Source organism: Rhinolophus sinicus, linkage group LG12, assembly GCF_036562045.2.
Source record: "Rhinolophus sinicus isolate RSC01 linkage group LG12, ASM3656204v1, whole genome shotgun sequence".
In the NCBI taxonomy this organism is placed as follows: Eukaryota; Metazoa; Chordata; class Mammalia; order Chiroptera; family Rhinolophidae; genus Rhinolophus; species Rhinolophus sinicus.
This window is the reverse complement of record NC_133761.1, coordinates 30,174,687-30,190,369: the sequence shown is the minus strand read 5'-3', so window position 1 is coordinate 30,190,369 and position 15,683 is coordinate 30,174,687. Positions and strand designations below refer to the sequence as shown.

General features: G+C 41.4%; 1 protein-coding gene across 5 annotated transcripts in view; it reads right to left on the bottom strand.

The window, feature by feature from the left end:
* Positions 1-13,191, bottom strand: part of YWHAZ (tyrosine 3-monooxygenase/tryptophan 5-monooxygenase activation protein zeta) — a 34,978-nt gene extending 21,787 nt beyond the window's left edge. Inside the window, exons 1-2 of one of the 5 annotated variants that reach the window (XM_074316923.1) lie at positions 13,056-13,191; positions 8,807-9,111 (exon numbers count right to left, since the gene is read on the bottom strand). In XM_074316923.1, coding sequence (XP_074173024.1) covers positions 8,807-9,100 — 294 coding nt within the window. In that variant the 5' untranslated portion in view covers positions 9,101-9,111; positions 13,056-13,191. Of the gene's footprint in view, positions 1-8,806; positions 9,112-11,511; positions 11,645-11,707; positions 11,844-11,929; positions 12,066-12,172; positions 12,313-13,055 lie in introns of those variants that run through there. The other 4 variants (XM_074316922.1, XM_074316926.1, XM_074316924.1 and 1 more) reach the window with 4 other exon arrangements.
* Positions 13,192-15,683: the final 2,492 nt, after the last annotated feature.

Below are 15,683 nucleotides of genomic sequence, written 5' to 3'. Positions count from 1 at the left end.
TTGATACTGTACCTTTTGTCCATTAAATTAGATTGTTTATCCTTATAATATCACTTTCTTGCCAATACGCTTCTGAGGGGCAGAGTAAGGGGTAGTACTACAACTAGTACAATGGGAATGGCAAATAATCTGGGTACTACCCATGGGAATATATCATACAGATGAGTACCAACGTGAATGTAAAATGCTGAGAACCAATGATCTACTCAATGCAGTAATATTAACTTGCAATCAGAAAATAAGGTCAAGACTTCCGGTCAAGATGGCGAAGTAGATTTGTCCAAACCCATAGAAAGTACATCACTAAGGGTGAACCCTAAGGTAAACGACGGACTTTGGGTGATTATAATTTGCCAGTGTAGATTCATTTGGTTAAAAAAAAAAAAAAAAAAAAAAAAGACCCTTCAGGTGAGTAATGTTGATAATGGGAAAGCCATGTATTTGTCAGGGCAGGGGAATATAATATGGGAAACCTCTGTACCTTCCTTTAAATTTTCTTGTAAACCTAAAACTTCTAAAAAAAAATCTTAAAAACATTTTTAAAACAACAACAAAATGAAACCAAGATGTCATTTTAATTAAGCTCAGAAAACGTCCTAAAATTAGGTAGTTGGAAAGAACAGGTATTTTCAAAAGGAAGATGAACTCTGGCTTTCAGCATATTGAAACTGACAGCAATTCTAAAATAAAGAGCAATGTTTATTCTCAATGTTAAACCAACATAATAAAGCAAGAACTATGGGAACCACGATGCAAGCACAATAGGGATCTCAGGAATTCTAGAAAAAAAAATTCTAAGGCATATTAGAATTTCAGTGAACCACCGTGTTTTAAGTTTTTTTTAACTTGCTGGCATCAGAAAACGCATAATTCTGACTTTAAAAAAACCTTATCTGTCTCCCCTTCACCCCCCAATATAAATGTGCCAAAGATAACCTATTTCAGAATCAAAAATTTGCGGTCAAATTAATCTCAGTAGTCCAATAGCATGTAATTCCTTATTATAAAAGCAGAACTACCTCCTACACTGGGCACCCTCTATGGGCTAGAACCACTTACCAGATTTGAAAATACGTATTATATTCATGGGGTAAAAGACCCTAAGTCTTTCATAGATGAAAGCCCCAATTCCAAAAAAACAAGACTAATATACAAACGATGACTAACACATTATAAGGACACTGAGAAATATATTATTATAAAAGGAGAAAATTCATCCGAAGAACTGAACCAGATTATCAGAGATTAAATTTTAAAAAAATATTGTCAAATCATAAAAGGTCTTATTTTCTTTATGAAAACAACTACTTTTGCATGTCTACCAACTCACCTTTTAAGAGGCAAAACCTTTTGTCATTTCCTTAAGTTTTTCATGGCCATTAAAATTGCCCATTACTCAGTTTATAACATTATAGTAGGCCCTTTGTGATTTAACCAGTACCCATCTCTCTACCGGTTCCCTGAAAATAAGACCTAGCCAGTCCATCAACTCTAATGCGTCTTCTGGAGCAAAAATTAATATAAGACCCGGTCTTATATTATAGTTATATAAGACCGGGTCTTACAGTAAAACAAGACCGGGTCTTATATTAATTTTTGCTCCAGAAGACGCATTAGAGCTGATCATCCGGCTAGGTCTTATTTTCGGGGAAACATGGTAGTGTTTCTTGCAAAATTATTGGAAAAGCTTTTAAATGAAGCAGTTCCTTCCACCCATCTAATGTTCTGATAGCATGATCCAGAATGCAACAACTCTTTTACATAACCTTCACTTAATTTGCCGGATTAACCAAATTCCACTTAATTGAGAGCCTGGCTTACACTAGGTTCTTCATTCCTAGGTAAATGCTGATGATGCATGACTTGGGCTAAATGCTTGAGAATAGGTTTTTCTAATCCCCTTCAGCTTCTATCAGCAATTATATTCTTATTAAGAGTCAATTTGTTTCCACAATTATGCCGTTACACTTGCTATAATTACTTAAAATGCTATGTAACTTAGATGTTGTAAAATACAAGTAGGAAAAGATGTTCCTATGAAAACTAAGCTGAATGCTTTGGAACAACTAGTTTTTAAAAGAGAGTCACACACACAAAAAGACTAAAGATTAGACAAACTAAAAGATCAGAATAAACTACACATTTCTAGAAGGATTCTGAACTGACAACGTTTAAGTTCTACTATGTAAACTCAAACTGCATTTTATAAAAGATGCACTTGTAGGGGTGGTTAGCAAATTATTTCTAAACTGTGGTTCTGTACGTATTCAAAAAAAAGGTCTTTAGAAATGGGTAACATACACATCTGTTTTAATATAAATCTTTAAAACAAATATGATCACATATTTGAACTACTTTCCAATTAACCAACTAACTAGGATGCTTCTACTCTACCACTACTGGATTAGTGGACATTTATTTGGTCCTGTCCAAATATCCATGGAGATACTTGATCCACTAAGACCCATCTACCAAATCCCATGTGCCAGCCAGCTAGGCTACCGAGGCAAGAAGGGTTATTATTGGCAATACAGCCACAACACAATTATTGTACCAATAAAACATGATAGTATCTTTATGTATTAATCTTACAAACCAAAATTCTGAATAAATGTCAGGGACATTTTCTAAGCATGAACGTTTTTGATAGGACCACATATCACGGATCTTTTGGCATGGACCAAATGTCCTGCAGGCCCACTACTGAGGTGTTGCCAATAGGATTTCTTTACTAATAAAATTGTGTTCTTGGGGTGGTCGGTTAGCTCAGTTGGTTAGAGTGTGGTGCTAATAACACCAAGGTTGCAGGTTCGATCCTCACATGGGCCACTCACTGTGAGCAGTGTCCTCGTGAAAAACAAAAACTGTGCTCTCAAAAAAAAAAAAAAGGAAAAGAAAAATTATTCTTGGTAAGCTTTTACAACTCTACGATAGCTTACATTCCCGCTTCCTAACATGAATTCTTCTGCTAAGACTGAATACAATTTCTTCCTCTTTCTTAGTTAAAGAAATTTGGGTCATTATTTCATTAATTTGCAAGCTCCTCCTATACTTCTGAAAATCAAGTTTTTCACTCTAATTTCAATTTCAAATCCTTTAATCCTTTCCTCTTTTTTTCTGAATCCTTTTACCTTTCTACTTTTAACTACCTTCTTCACAGCTCATCGAATCACCAAACATCTCCAGGTCATCTGTATCTTACTAGGATTCTTCCTACTGCATAAAGAATAGGTAACCTGTTGCTCTTTGATGAAGGTAGTGGTTATTCTTCCACTTCCCACCCATAGCAAACACCTAACTTTCCATTATCATTCCTTTATTTTCTTTCATTTCCACTTCATTTACCTCAGACTTCCAAACTGTACAAAATACCTCATCAGGTAGAATACGTAATATTTATTGTGAAAACTCTTTATCATGAAGATGAGTGTAATACTGCAGTTCTTTTGAGAAGCCGTTACTCTAATAAATGAGCTGCCTAGTGATTTTCCAACTTACCACTCTATACAGCAATTTTTAAAGTCCAAACACATATTAATATACCCAGACTAGGGCAGCCGGTTAGCTCAGTTGGTTAGAGCGTGGTGCTCTTAACAAGGTTGCCAGTTCGATCCCCACATGGACCACTGTGAACTGCGCCCTCCACAACTAGATTGAAACTACTTGACTGGAGCTGATGGGTCCTGGAAAAACACACTTAAATAAAAGTTTAAAAAAAAAAGAATTAAGAAAATGATGGTGGAAAGAGAACTGACTGGGTGGTGAACAATGTGATATATAGATGATGCATTACAGAATTGTACACCTGAAACCTATGTAACCTTACTAACAACTGTCACCCCAATAAACTTTAAAAAATATATATACATATCCAGACTAGGAAGGACCCAAAAGCTGCCTGGTTTCCTAGCTTGCTCCTATTTAATGGCAGTTCTATGGGCTAGAGATAAAAACCAAAGCCCAGCAACCACACCTTAAAATAAAAATGCAGAGAAGCTAAGATGGAACTCAGTCAGGTTACTGGAATCATTATTACTGAACTACTGTTGCCAACTGTTACAAAAGTTAGACTCACAATTTTACTGTTTCATCTCCTATAAGTAGAAGAAGCCATTCGTTCCCTTATACTAGTGGTAGTGGCTTTCAATTTTTTTAGATAAAACTTTCAAAGTCTGTTGGCCAGTATGGACTCTCTACTCCACAAAAAAATAGTTTTTAAGGCTTCTTGGATCTTTTAAATCCCATTCTTGGACTCAAGTTGCGAGATCCCTGCAGGCAGGCTTGTACTCTTGTCACTGCTTCTAAACAGAACCCCCAAACAGGGCGCAGAAGGTAGTCAAGAGCGTTCCTTGATTTTCATTGTCCACAACAATCCTATGGGATGGATATTATTCCCATTTAATTGAGTTCAGTTTTCTCAGAGGATTGAGTAATTTCTTTGGGCCAAGCAGCTATTAAATAGTAAAAAGTTGGTATGACTCAAAACCTGGGGCTTTTTACACCACTGAATTTGAACTAGGTTTTCTAGTCTGTATTTCCTCATTTTGTTTTTCATTTCATCATGTTCAAGACACACCTACCCAATTTTTGGCTTCTTCTTGTGAGTTTACACAGATGAGGTGTCAGGGATCACTAGTGTTAAGCGCCTCCCCTACTTTACCAAGAGAGCTTTCTGGTCTACGATCTGGCAGGAAAAGTAGACTGCATTAGTTCACATAATGCAATTTCAAATTAACAGTACAAGAGAAGAACCCCAAGTTCTTTTGCATAAAGCAAGGTCCATATTGTGAAGAAAATGCCAGTAACCACTTCCCATAGTAATGAATGCTCTGTCACTCTTGTACAAAGTAACATGGTCCCCCTATTTCTCTGCTTAGTAAATGGTATAAACAGGTGACAAATGCACATAACCAGAATAGTAGTAACCATTTAATAACAGAATAAAGAGCTCTTCAGAAAAACTTAGAACTCTGCAGATTAGGTCCTTTTTATGGGAAGTGGATACTTTCTTGGCCAGATGCTCAATAGTACAATTAACTCTAATTCATCACTGATGCCACCAGCCAAGAATATTAATTCCGAAATATAATTACCTGTTTATTTTCCTCAAAAAAAAAAAAAAATCAAAGTTCAGAAGAAATAAGTAATCAAAGTTATAATTGATTATATTTTTGTCACGTAAGATCTTAAAATATAATTAAAACACTTTCACAAATCATCAAGTTCAAAGATGCTTTTCTCTAGGAGAAATATCAGTTCTGCTACATTTTATTCTTCCAATTTAGTAGAAAGGGCGGAAAGGATTTTATGCAAGATGTTTCCAGAGTCAACATAACCTGTTTGAAAAGATGATAAGGACAAGAAGCCTGCTTGTAAAAGAACCATAGTATCAGTAAATATCAAATTTTCCCAAGTAGAAACAAAAACAGCCCTGAAAAATTAGCAGTGCTGCTGACCTCGTTCTATTATCCTCTTTTCCAAAAGAAGCCCTTTTGCTCATTTATTTAACAAGTACTTGAGTATCTACTATATGTTAGGAGGCAGAGGCCATGCAAAGATCACTAACAGAGTTTTACTCTTCAAAAGACCAAGACTGGAAGGAAAAGCTTGTTTCGAATTCTGAGCCTTTTGTATGGAAGAGGAATTAAAACTTTCAAAGTGGAAATTTCAGTTACACTTGGTAAGAAGCCAGTGCTGTTCTGAAGAAGAGCATGGACGACCAGTATTCAAACACTCTTAATAATCATATCAACAAAGAGAAGCTATTTAGAGATCACTTATTCTCATCCACTGATCCTATGCAACACACTTTTCTTGATAACAGAAACAAAGTTTAAAAAAACTGCTAGTCTTTTCCTGGGAAAATCTTCACACCAAGCTTTTATACTTTCAGTGTGGAAACATGCAATACCTACCTGGAATCACAAATAAGCTGATTAGTAGAGGGTCAATGTTACCACGTACCCCTTTATTCCTAAAGTTGACTTTTGTCTTAAGGGAAATAATAAATTGTAACCCCTTGAAACTAAAATAAAAATTATTTGTTCTATCAGGTATAATAATTGAGGGGAAAACACCAGAGTCAACAAAATTCAGTAACAGGTACATAGGTACTAATTAGTATCAAAGGGGGAGGGGGAAGAAACCAACACATTTCTTACTGTGAAAAAGCATGATTATTTTCGAATTTTAAATATCTTACCCACCTTCGCAATTAGAGAAGCAAATCACAAGGAAAGCATTGTCATTTAACCTCATCATGGTATTCCTTTCACATCTTAGAAATAACAGCTATCAATGTAAAGATTTCAAATAAAACCAATAAAAATGCACTCAAGACAAATACCACAAGACGACTTTGTGAGCCCATGTTAATGAAAAATATAGTCACGAGGATGTGAAATACAGTATGGGGAATACAATCAAAATGTTGTAAAGATCATATAAGGTGCCAGATGGGTCCTGGACTTATCAGGGGGATCACGTCATAGACTGTGTAGATGCCTGACCACTTTGCACTATACACCTGAAGAGCTGAAGAATAATGTTCCATGTTAATTATATATACACACACACATACACACACACACACTATATATATATATATATACATACACATATATATATCACGGGATGTAAAGTACAACATAGGAAATAGAGTCAATGGTATTATAACAGCTATATACGATGTCAGAGTATATGGGGGGGTTATCACTGTGAGGGGTATAAATGTCTAACTATTATGTTGTTTTGTACAACTCAAACTAATTTAAAAAAATCTTTAAATAGTTGTATTTGTAAAATGAATGGTGAAATATGGGGAGAAGTGAGGGAATGAAGACAATAAGTAAATCTTGAGTGCTCAAAAAAATTGTTCTTTAATGAGACAGCCTGAAAAAAATATCATTTAAGAAAAATACTCATAATTGAGGAATTGAACCTATTCCATAAGTAATTAAAAACTAGCATAAAAACAATCATACCACCAAACTTTAACAAAAGCCTATATTGCTCATTATAGTTCTTCCATGAACAAGATTCAAATAAGTAGTGCACCTGGATTTCCATACTGAGTTCCAGATTCAGTAACCTGTCCAGAGAAATTGAGATACTGCATCTCCCTATATACCAGAGCCCTACCATACCGACACCCAATGTGTAATCTAAAGTCCTGCTATATAAGGGTAATCATTTAGTATTAGGTTGGTACAAAAGTATTTGCGGTTTTTGCAATTATTTTTAACCTGTTAAACCGCAATTACTTCTGCACCAACCTAATAAAATCACTTTAAATATTATTCCAAACACTGGTTTCTTAAAAAGGTAAAGTATTAATATATATAGGATGCTATATGATAAATGGTTGGATATTCTACCAATTTATACTCAGACACAAATTTTTCTGAATCAGAAAGCCATCATTTGTTAAAAAAGTAATAATGGCCAAAATGTACTGTTTAATTCTTTAAAGCTTTTTAAAGAAGCAGTGTTTCAACACAGTAGATACTGAATACTTAAAATATTTCTTGGGCTGGCCCGGTGGCTTAGGAGGTTAGAGCTCCATGCTCCTAACTCCAAAGGCTGCCGGTTCGATTCCCACATGGGCCAGTGGGCTCTCAACCACAAGGCTGCCAGTTCAATTCCTCGAGCCCAAGGGATGGTGGGCTCTGCCCCCGGCAACTAAAATTGAACACGGCACCTTGAGCTGAGCTGCCTCCCCAATGGCTCAGTTGGTTGGAACACAGGCTCTCAACCACAAGGTTGCCAGTTCAATTCCTCGAGTCCCGCAAGGGATGGTGGGCAGCGCCCCCGGCAACTAAGATTGAACACGGCACCTTGAGCTGAGCTGAACTGCCGCTGAGCTCCCGGATGGCTCAGTTGGTTGGAATGTGTCCTCTCAACCACAAGGTTGCCGGTTCGACTCCCAGGGATGGTTGGCTGCGCCCCCTGCAACTAGCAATGGCAACTGGACCTGGAGCTGAGCTGCGCCCTCCACAACTAAGACTGAAAGGACAACAACTTGACTTGGGAAAAAGTCCTGGAAGTACACACTGTTCCTCAATAAAGTCCTGTACCCCTCCCCCAATAAAAAAAAATCTTAAAAAAAAAAATATATATATATATACATATATATATATATACATATATATATATATATATGTATGTATATATATATATGTATATATATATATATATATATGTATATATATTTATTGACTGAACCTGGAAAATCAAGCTTGAGTTATTCGTAACTTTTTTTTCTGGTTGTCAATGTTCAAAATTAACTTCAACACTTGAATGCAGGAAAAGGCAAAAGCAACTGTAAAGGCAGTGTTTCCTGCATGGCTGACACGTTATATTAACATTATAGTGGCTAATCCAAGGAAGGACAGGTACTATGTCTATAATGAGTTTCCTATTACATCTCTTACATAAAAACAAGATATGTAAGGTTCCTGTATCCACATATGCATGTTTTTAAAAAATGAGCTCTAGAAATACTACAAATATTCCAACCATAATTGAAACAGTAATACTATTAATCTTTTCAAGTAATACAAAAAACACTCCCAGAGTCTATTTTTAGTCTATTTAGACTAACTGAAATTATTGCATTTATTTTATACAAACTTAACTACAATTGTTTTAACATTTTTTAGCAATGACACCCTGAAGACTTCAAAATTTAGAACACTCAATTTTTAAAAGGGAAAGAAAAACCAAGGAAGAAATTGAGTAACATAATTGATATTCATTATAGGAACCCTATATCATAATGAAGATAGACTGAATGTTTGATTCTCACCAGTACATCATTGCAGATATCTCTTAGCTCAGTCTCAATTTTCTCTCTGTATTCTCGAGCCATCTGCTGTTTTTTCTCAGCGCCTTCCGTCTTTTGCTCAATACTTGAGACGACCCTCCAAGATGACCTACGGGCCCCTACAACATTTTTATAAGCAACTGAGAGAAGATTCCTCTCCTCATTGGATAATTCAGCTCCTTGCTCAGTTACAGACTTCATGCAGGCTGCCATGTCATCATATCGCTCAGCCTGCTCGGCCAGTTTGGCCTTCTGAACCAGCTCGTTTTTATCCATGACTGGATGTTCTGCAGGAAAAAAAAAGGGGGGGAGGGAGCATTTAGATATTTTTTCCATCAAAACAGACTCAAAATTATACTGTTTGTAAAAAAGCTATATTAACACCTCAAACCTAATTGCCCATGGAAGATTTTCCACATGAGGAATGTAATGCAGCCTCATAAAAGGATGATCAGAAAAGGAAAAAAATGGCATTCTCAGCATTCAGAGGGTAAATTTAAAGCCATTAACGTCAGTTTAGCAAAATTAAAATTGCATTACCTTATCTTTGTTCAGAAGATCCTAATTTCACATAAGGTCAAAGAAAGTGTGGTCAAGAAGCCACCTTAAAAACCAACCCTTATCTTATTTGGCCAAAATTTCAACTCCAGTTTCCAATATCACTAAATAATAAAATACTAAACAGCTTTTCTTTAGTGAAAACACTACTTAGGAAAAACATTACAATTCTTTTCATACTTCCCGAATCATGATTCATGTCAGTTTAATGTGTAATTTGTGTCTTTTTTACTTCCTTAATACCTATTCTTTTTAGGAGTTTAGTTGGTATTAGCCCCCAACCCCAAATGCACTGATCTCTGCAACATTTGCCAGCTGACAGCATAGTGACAATTTTCTGGGAGAAATGACCAAATTGTTTGTTTTAGGATATTTTGAATATAAAACAACCACCAAAGATCAGTATCTAACTGAACTGACCCTAAGGCCTCATTTATCTGTACCTTGTTATACGCACACATGCTTGAAAAATATGCCCATGAGTCCTACAACTTCAACTCTTTTTTAAATTAAATTTACTGGGGTGACATTGGTTAGTTAAATTATATAGGTTTCAAGTGTAGAGTCCCGGAACTTCAACTCTTACTGTGAGAACTAAAATGTATATACGAGTGTGACCAGTGTTTCTGATGTCATTATTCCAGTTTAAATGTAGAATTACTTCATTCTGTTTCTAGTAGTCAAAATTAACTGAATATATTATCACTCAAGCTGCCCTTACCATGACTTTTGGCCTTATTCTTTCTCTCATTTTAAAGCTGCCTAGATTTTTCAACTTATTCCTGTTATACTGTTCCTGAAAGATGTCCTTTTGAAAGGTGCTAAAACAGCAAAGAAAGATACTAAAACATACAATAATCCCACAGAAGAAACGATTTTAAAGGAAAATGTACAGCCTGAAGTGCCCAATTAAACGGTGAAGGGAAGAGCCACTGTTATTCACTATGGGAACTGACTCCCCAATATCATATTTATTTCCTTCCCAGGAAAATCTCTCTCTCTCTCTCACACTCTCACACACACACACACACACACACACACACACACACACACAATTCTAACAGGTCCCCGGTATTCAAACTAGTAATCAGCTAGCTTAGATGTGAGGTGTAGTATTTCAATTCGAAAACTAAAATTTGTAATTACAAATTTTAAACCCCCCACCCGCCCGTTCTCGAAATTACTAATTTTTCCCCTAGATACTCAAAAACGCTCTCAGGTTAAAGCTGCTTCTAACGAAAAATTATCTAAAACCGGTACAAAGGTTTCTCTCCCCAAACCCTCGGGTACTACAAGTGGAGTCGGTTTTTCATAGAATAAATAACTAGTGTTCCAAGGCCTCGCCTCTATATTGCAGAGAAGGCTCGCCGCACCCATTTAACCCTTAACCGACGTAAGACGTCGAGTTGGGCGAATCGTAAACCCGCCGACCGTGACTTTAGAGCGCAAATCCTTCCGTCCGCGCTGTTAACTCCCTCCTGGCTCCGCCCAAGCTTGTGCCTCCGCACAAGTCCCCGACTCTCCCTCTTTGTCATGGCGGATCTGTGTCAAGGAGCCCAACCGACTGCCGAGTATTAATTCCCCCCACCAGAGCAGGAGGGAGGAGCAGCGCGCCCCCTCCCGAGCCGAGGGGAGCCGAGGGACTGCCCGCCCCGGGGGCAGAGACGACAGCGCTGCCCACAGAAGCAGAACCACGACCAGCCGGGACGCGGACACACCCCACTCTCCCACCGGCGTCCAGTCCGCCACCGGACACCGCTGGTACTCATTTAGTCTATACCGGCCCGACAGCTGCAGCAGGAGGGGGAGGGGGACAAGAGCCACACCCAGGCGAGCCGAGCCACCGCCGGCTGTTACGCGCTGGCTTCCCCGCCTCGCAGAGCAGGGTGCGAGCCTCAAAACCGAGCGCAGGGACCCTCCGGTTCTAGCCCGCTTGATAGGCGAGCGAGACACCGGCCCACTGTCTCGCCCATCCTCTTCTCTACCCCTACCTGGGCTCGGTCGGAGCCCTCTCTCACCACAAGAAAAGGCCAACCCCATCCCCCACCACACCCCGGAAAATTCAAGCTCTCCACCCCGCGGAACCCAGGAAATTCGTCTCAGGCGAGCCCCACCCGGAGCCGGCTCACCCGCGCGCGAAGCGTGGCCTCTCCCTAGTCTACCTGGCGGGAGCCTCCGGGCCGGCCTCGAATCGCGCGGCCCGAGCCCCAGGCCCAGCCCTCCCGTTCGGGTGGGGGAGGGCTGGGTGCCGCCGCCGCAGCGCGGGGCGCGGAGGCTGCGCCGAGGGCGGGGGAGGGGAGGACCGCGGGGAGGGGGCGGCCTCACCTGCGCCACTGCAATGCCCCCAGCCGCCGAGTCATTATCTAGTGCGGAAGCAAGGAGCGGGACGGCGAGGGGGAAGGGGCTTTGGGACAGGGGTGACGATAGGAACGGATCGCGGCCAGGGGTGCCTCGACCACCCCAGAGGGCCGGCGACCGGGCAGGTCCCCAGGGATCTCGCTTGTGGGCGCCCCTTCCACCCCCGGGGACGGAGATCGGCAACGGGACCTTATCCCGGCCGAGGCGTCGATCCGGAAGCAAGTAGCCCGCGGCAGACGCGAGCAGCCCGAGTCCAGCGGAAGAGAAGCCGCCGCCCGTCTTTGCCTGAAGAGACTCCGCCTCAGCCCAGCGCCGCTACCGCGGGGCGAAAAGGGCTGAAAGGATGTGGAGCGGGGACATCCCCCGCGCTTTCGGAAGACTGGTCTGGGACAGGAAGGACTGGGGCGAGGCGGCGGCGGCCGAATCCCTTACCTGTGTCCGGAGTGGGTGGCGGCGGACCGACGGGGGCTCAGCAGTCTCTGGGCGGCGGCGGCGAGGCTGAGACTCTGTCCCTGAATCTCGCTGCTCACAGGCTACAGCCGCTCCGCAGACACGGGGTTTCCTCCAATCACCAGCCCCGGCAGCAGGGGCACCAGACGCACGATGACGTCAAACGCTGCTATAGCAACCGTTGATTGGTGCCCACAGCTCTGGGGGCCCAGCGCAACCGCCGCTCCCTAACGCGCGCGTCCTGCCCGCCCGCGCTAGAGGGCGAACGGAGGAGCGCGCGTTCGCTCCCGCTACCAACCCTGTTCCCCAGTCTGCTTACCTTCCAACTTCTCTACTTTAGCCTCGAGGGCGCCTGGGCAGGAATCACCTTTTTTTCCCTCCCCACCACTACCCCCCTACTTCGCCTTCCCCTCTGACTCCCTGCCACCTCCGCCAGCTGACTCTTCTAAACGTGCGAGAATGAAAATTTTCCCCACCCCCACCTTAGCTTTTCGTGAGGTCTTTCTGCGCCTGCGCCGGTCATTCCCGAAGGGGCTCCGGTTCAGCAACATCCGGGACCTTTCACATTCCTCCCTACCCCCTCCCTGCGGCCTGGCCCGCCCCGCCCGCCGTGCTACGCGGTGGTAACTGCCCACTAGGCGGTCCGGGGGCGGGATTACGAGAGTGGCTCCGCGGTTTGGGCTTTATAATCGGGACTTGAGGCTGGGGGACGGGGGGGGGGGGGAGGACAGGACGCGGTCAGACAGTAAGGGAGGGGCGGAGAGGCGCGCTATCCCCGGTCCGCCGCTCCCCCACCCCCCCTCCACCCCCTGGCCGGCCCGACCTGGGCGAGAAGGGCCTCTCCCTTCCGCCGCTGCGGCTTTACCTGCTGTTTGCTCCCGGAACGTGGCCTTAGACCTTTTAAGGCTCAGAATAGGGAGTGTGGCGTCCGGCCCCAGAGTCTGGGCTGAGTGACGGGAAGGCTTTCCAATCCGGAGCTCTGGATCGGCGTGCAATGACAGCTGCGAGGGGACAATGGATGGGCGCGAAGTGGGGGTGTGGTGGGTTGGGCGCGCGGAGCTAGAGGGAGGTGAGGCTTTGAAGGAGGCGCTACCGCCGCGTTTAGAAAGCCTGTAACTCCCAAGAGTAAAAGACCGCGTTACATGTAGGGTTTGGGGTGATCATGAAGGCCTTAGGCACTGACTCGTTCCTCGGAGGTTAGATTTTAATACCCAAATAAAGCTTTCACTTGAAGATTTCATGCTGCAGTGATTTAAAACATAAAGATCCTTTTTTTTTCTCCCCAAGTAAGGTTTGAAGCACGTGGTAGCTCCCAGGGCCTGGGATGACCCAGCTGTCAGTGAGAGTGGGCCGCTGGCAGGGCAAGGACATATCAGGAGCCAGGAAGAGGGAAAGGGAAGGACGGAAGGACCGGGTGCCGGTGCCGCACAAACCTGCCAACCTTCAACTGTAGGGCCTCCACCCAGTCAACTTCAGGAAGTTAAGAGAGATACAGTCACAATGTAAAATGGCTCTGCCCCTTCTCCCTCTAATTGTGATACAGCTTAAGAAAAGATTAGTGCTTGGATGACCTACAAAACCAATTGCAAAAGTCATCGAGAGTCAGCAGTGAGAAACTCAACTCTTCCACTACTCTTGTGTAAATTCAATCTTGGTCTCATTGATTTTTTCCAACATATCTTTATTGAGCACCTACTAGGGACCTGCTTTAAGCCCAACTCACAAGGGAGCCTCGCAAAAGATTTCAGCCTCAAGTTCTGCAGAGGTTTGAATTTGTCAGAGTCCTCAATCTTTGAGCACCTTGTTCTGTTTGATGGATACAATGTCTGTGCCACAAAACTGTTCTACAAATTACATTTTTGCCTGAAGTTCCAGTTAGCATTTAGATAATAAAGTACAAACCAGGAAGGATGTTTCCAGTGACCAGTTAAATTTCAGTGGTTTTTATTTTCCCCCAAGTTTCCACATCAGCACAGATTCATAGTAAGCTGAACTGACACAAGTTGGGGTTTAATTTCTGAGATAGTAAACTCAACTTTCTTTGACTCCCAAGTAATTTCTTTTTGGGAGTGACTCACTTAAAATGACTAATATTTTTAAAGCTCTCTCTCTTTTTTTTTTTAAGTCTTCGGTTTTGTGCTAGGCACCAGAAATTTGATAGAAGATATTCAGTTAAAACTTTCTTAAAATGGGAATTGATGTTTCTTTAATATCTCAAATATATGTATAGATAGAATATATACTTTTTATTTTAGAGGACGTTAAGGAATTTCTCTTCATAAGCAGTGGGTTTACTTTAGGAAACAGCTAAATTAGGTTTTTGCTTCATGCTTTAAATAACAAGGCATTGTTTAGTGAAACTATAGGAGCTGTTAGGTTTTATATACTCAAATCAACATGTTTATGGATTAATGGTGTAATGAATGAGGTTGCAAAATAGAGAATGTCATGAAATAAAAATAGAGAATGTCATGAAAGCCCCATGAAGTAATATGTATTTTGAGGAATAGGAATAATATGTGACAAGGATAAAGGCAAAACAAAGAATAAGCAGAACCTATGAAGTTGAACTCTGGGAAAATTACAAGACTTTCACTAGTAGCCTGACCTGTTTTATTCACCACTCATCTCTGGTGCCTCAGTCAAGTTGCTTAACCTTCTGTGCCTTGATTTTCACATCAATAAAATACTGGTAATAGGGGATGCCCCCGTGGCTCAGGCTGTTGGAGCTCTGTGCTCCTAACACTGAAAGGTGCCGGTTCGATTCCCACGTGGGCCAGTGCGCTCTCAACTACAAGGGTGCTGTTTGACTCCTTGACTCCCGCAAGGTATGGTGGGCTGCGCCCCCTGCAACTAACAATGGCAATGGCAACTGGACCTGGAGCTGAGCTGCGCTCTCCACAATGACAATTGAAAGGAAAACTTGACTTGGAAAAAATCCTCTAAGTACACACTGTTCCCCAATAAAGTCCTGTCTCCCTTCCCCAGTAAAAATCTTTTTAAAAATAAATAAATAAAATAAAATACTGGTAATAAAACATTAAGTGGTGTTGAGGATTAAGTGAAGTAATATATTTATTATATCTATATATTAATATACAACATACAATGCTTAATACCATTCTTTGCACAAAGTAGCTCAGCTATTATTCATTTTTAAATGGATATATTGGATGTCTCTACTTTTGAAAGGGTTGTGAAGATAAAATGAAACTATATTTAAAATGTCTTTTAGAAGTGTGAGGTATAAAGAGGATCATTCTGGAAATGCAAATTTGTGTTAGTCTGAGACATAAGCAGTGAGACTGCATATCACTCCATTCCTATACTGGGGACTGCAACGATCACGCAGATCAATGCTATACATTAAAACAGGAAAGAGTTCAGGTAAATTGGCATAAGTCCATCATTCCAATTAGAAAAACATCACAAAGGACGGACTGTATTGATGATGTGGCAGTTAACATGATATTTTGACTTTAATCACAATTCA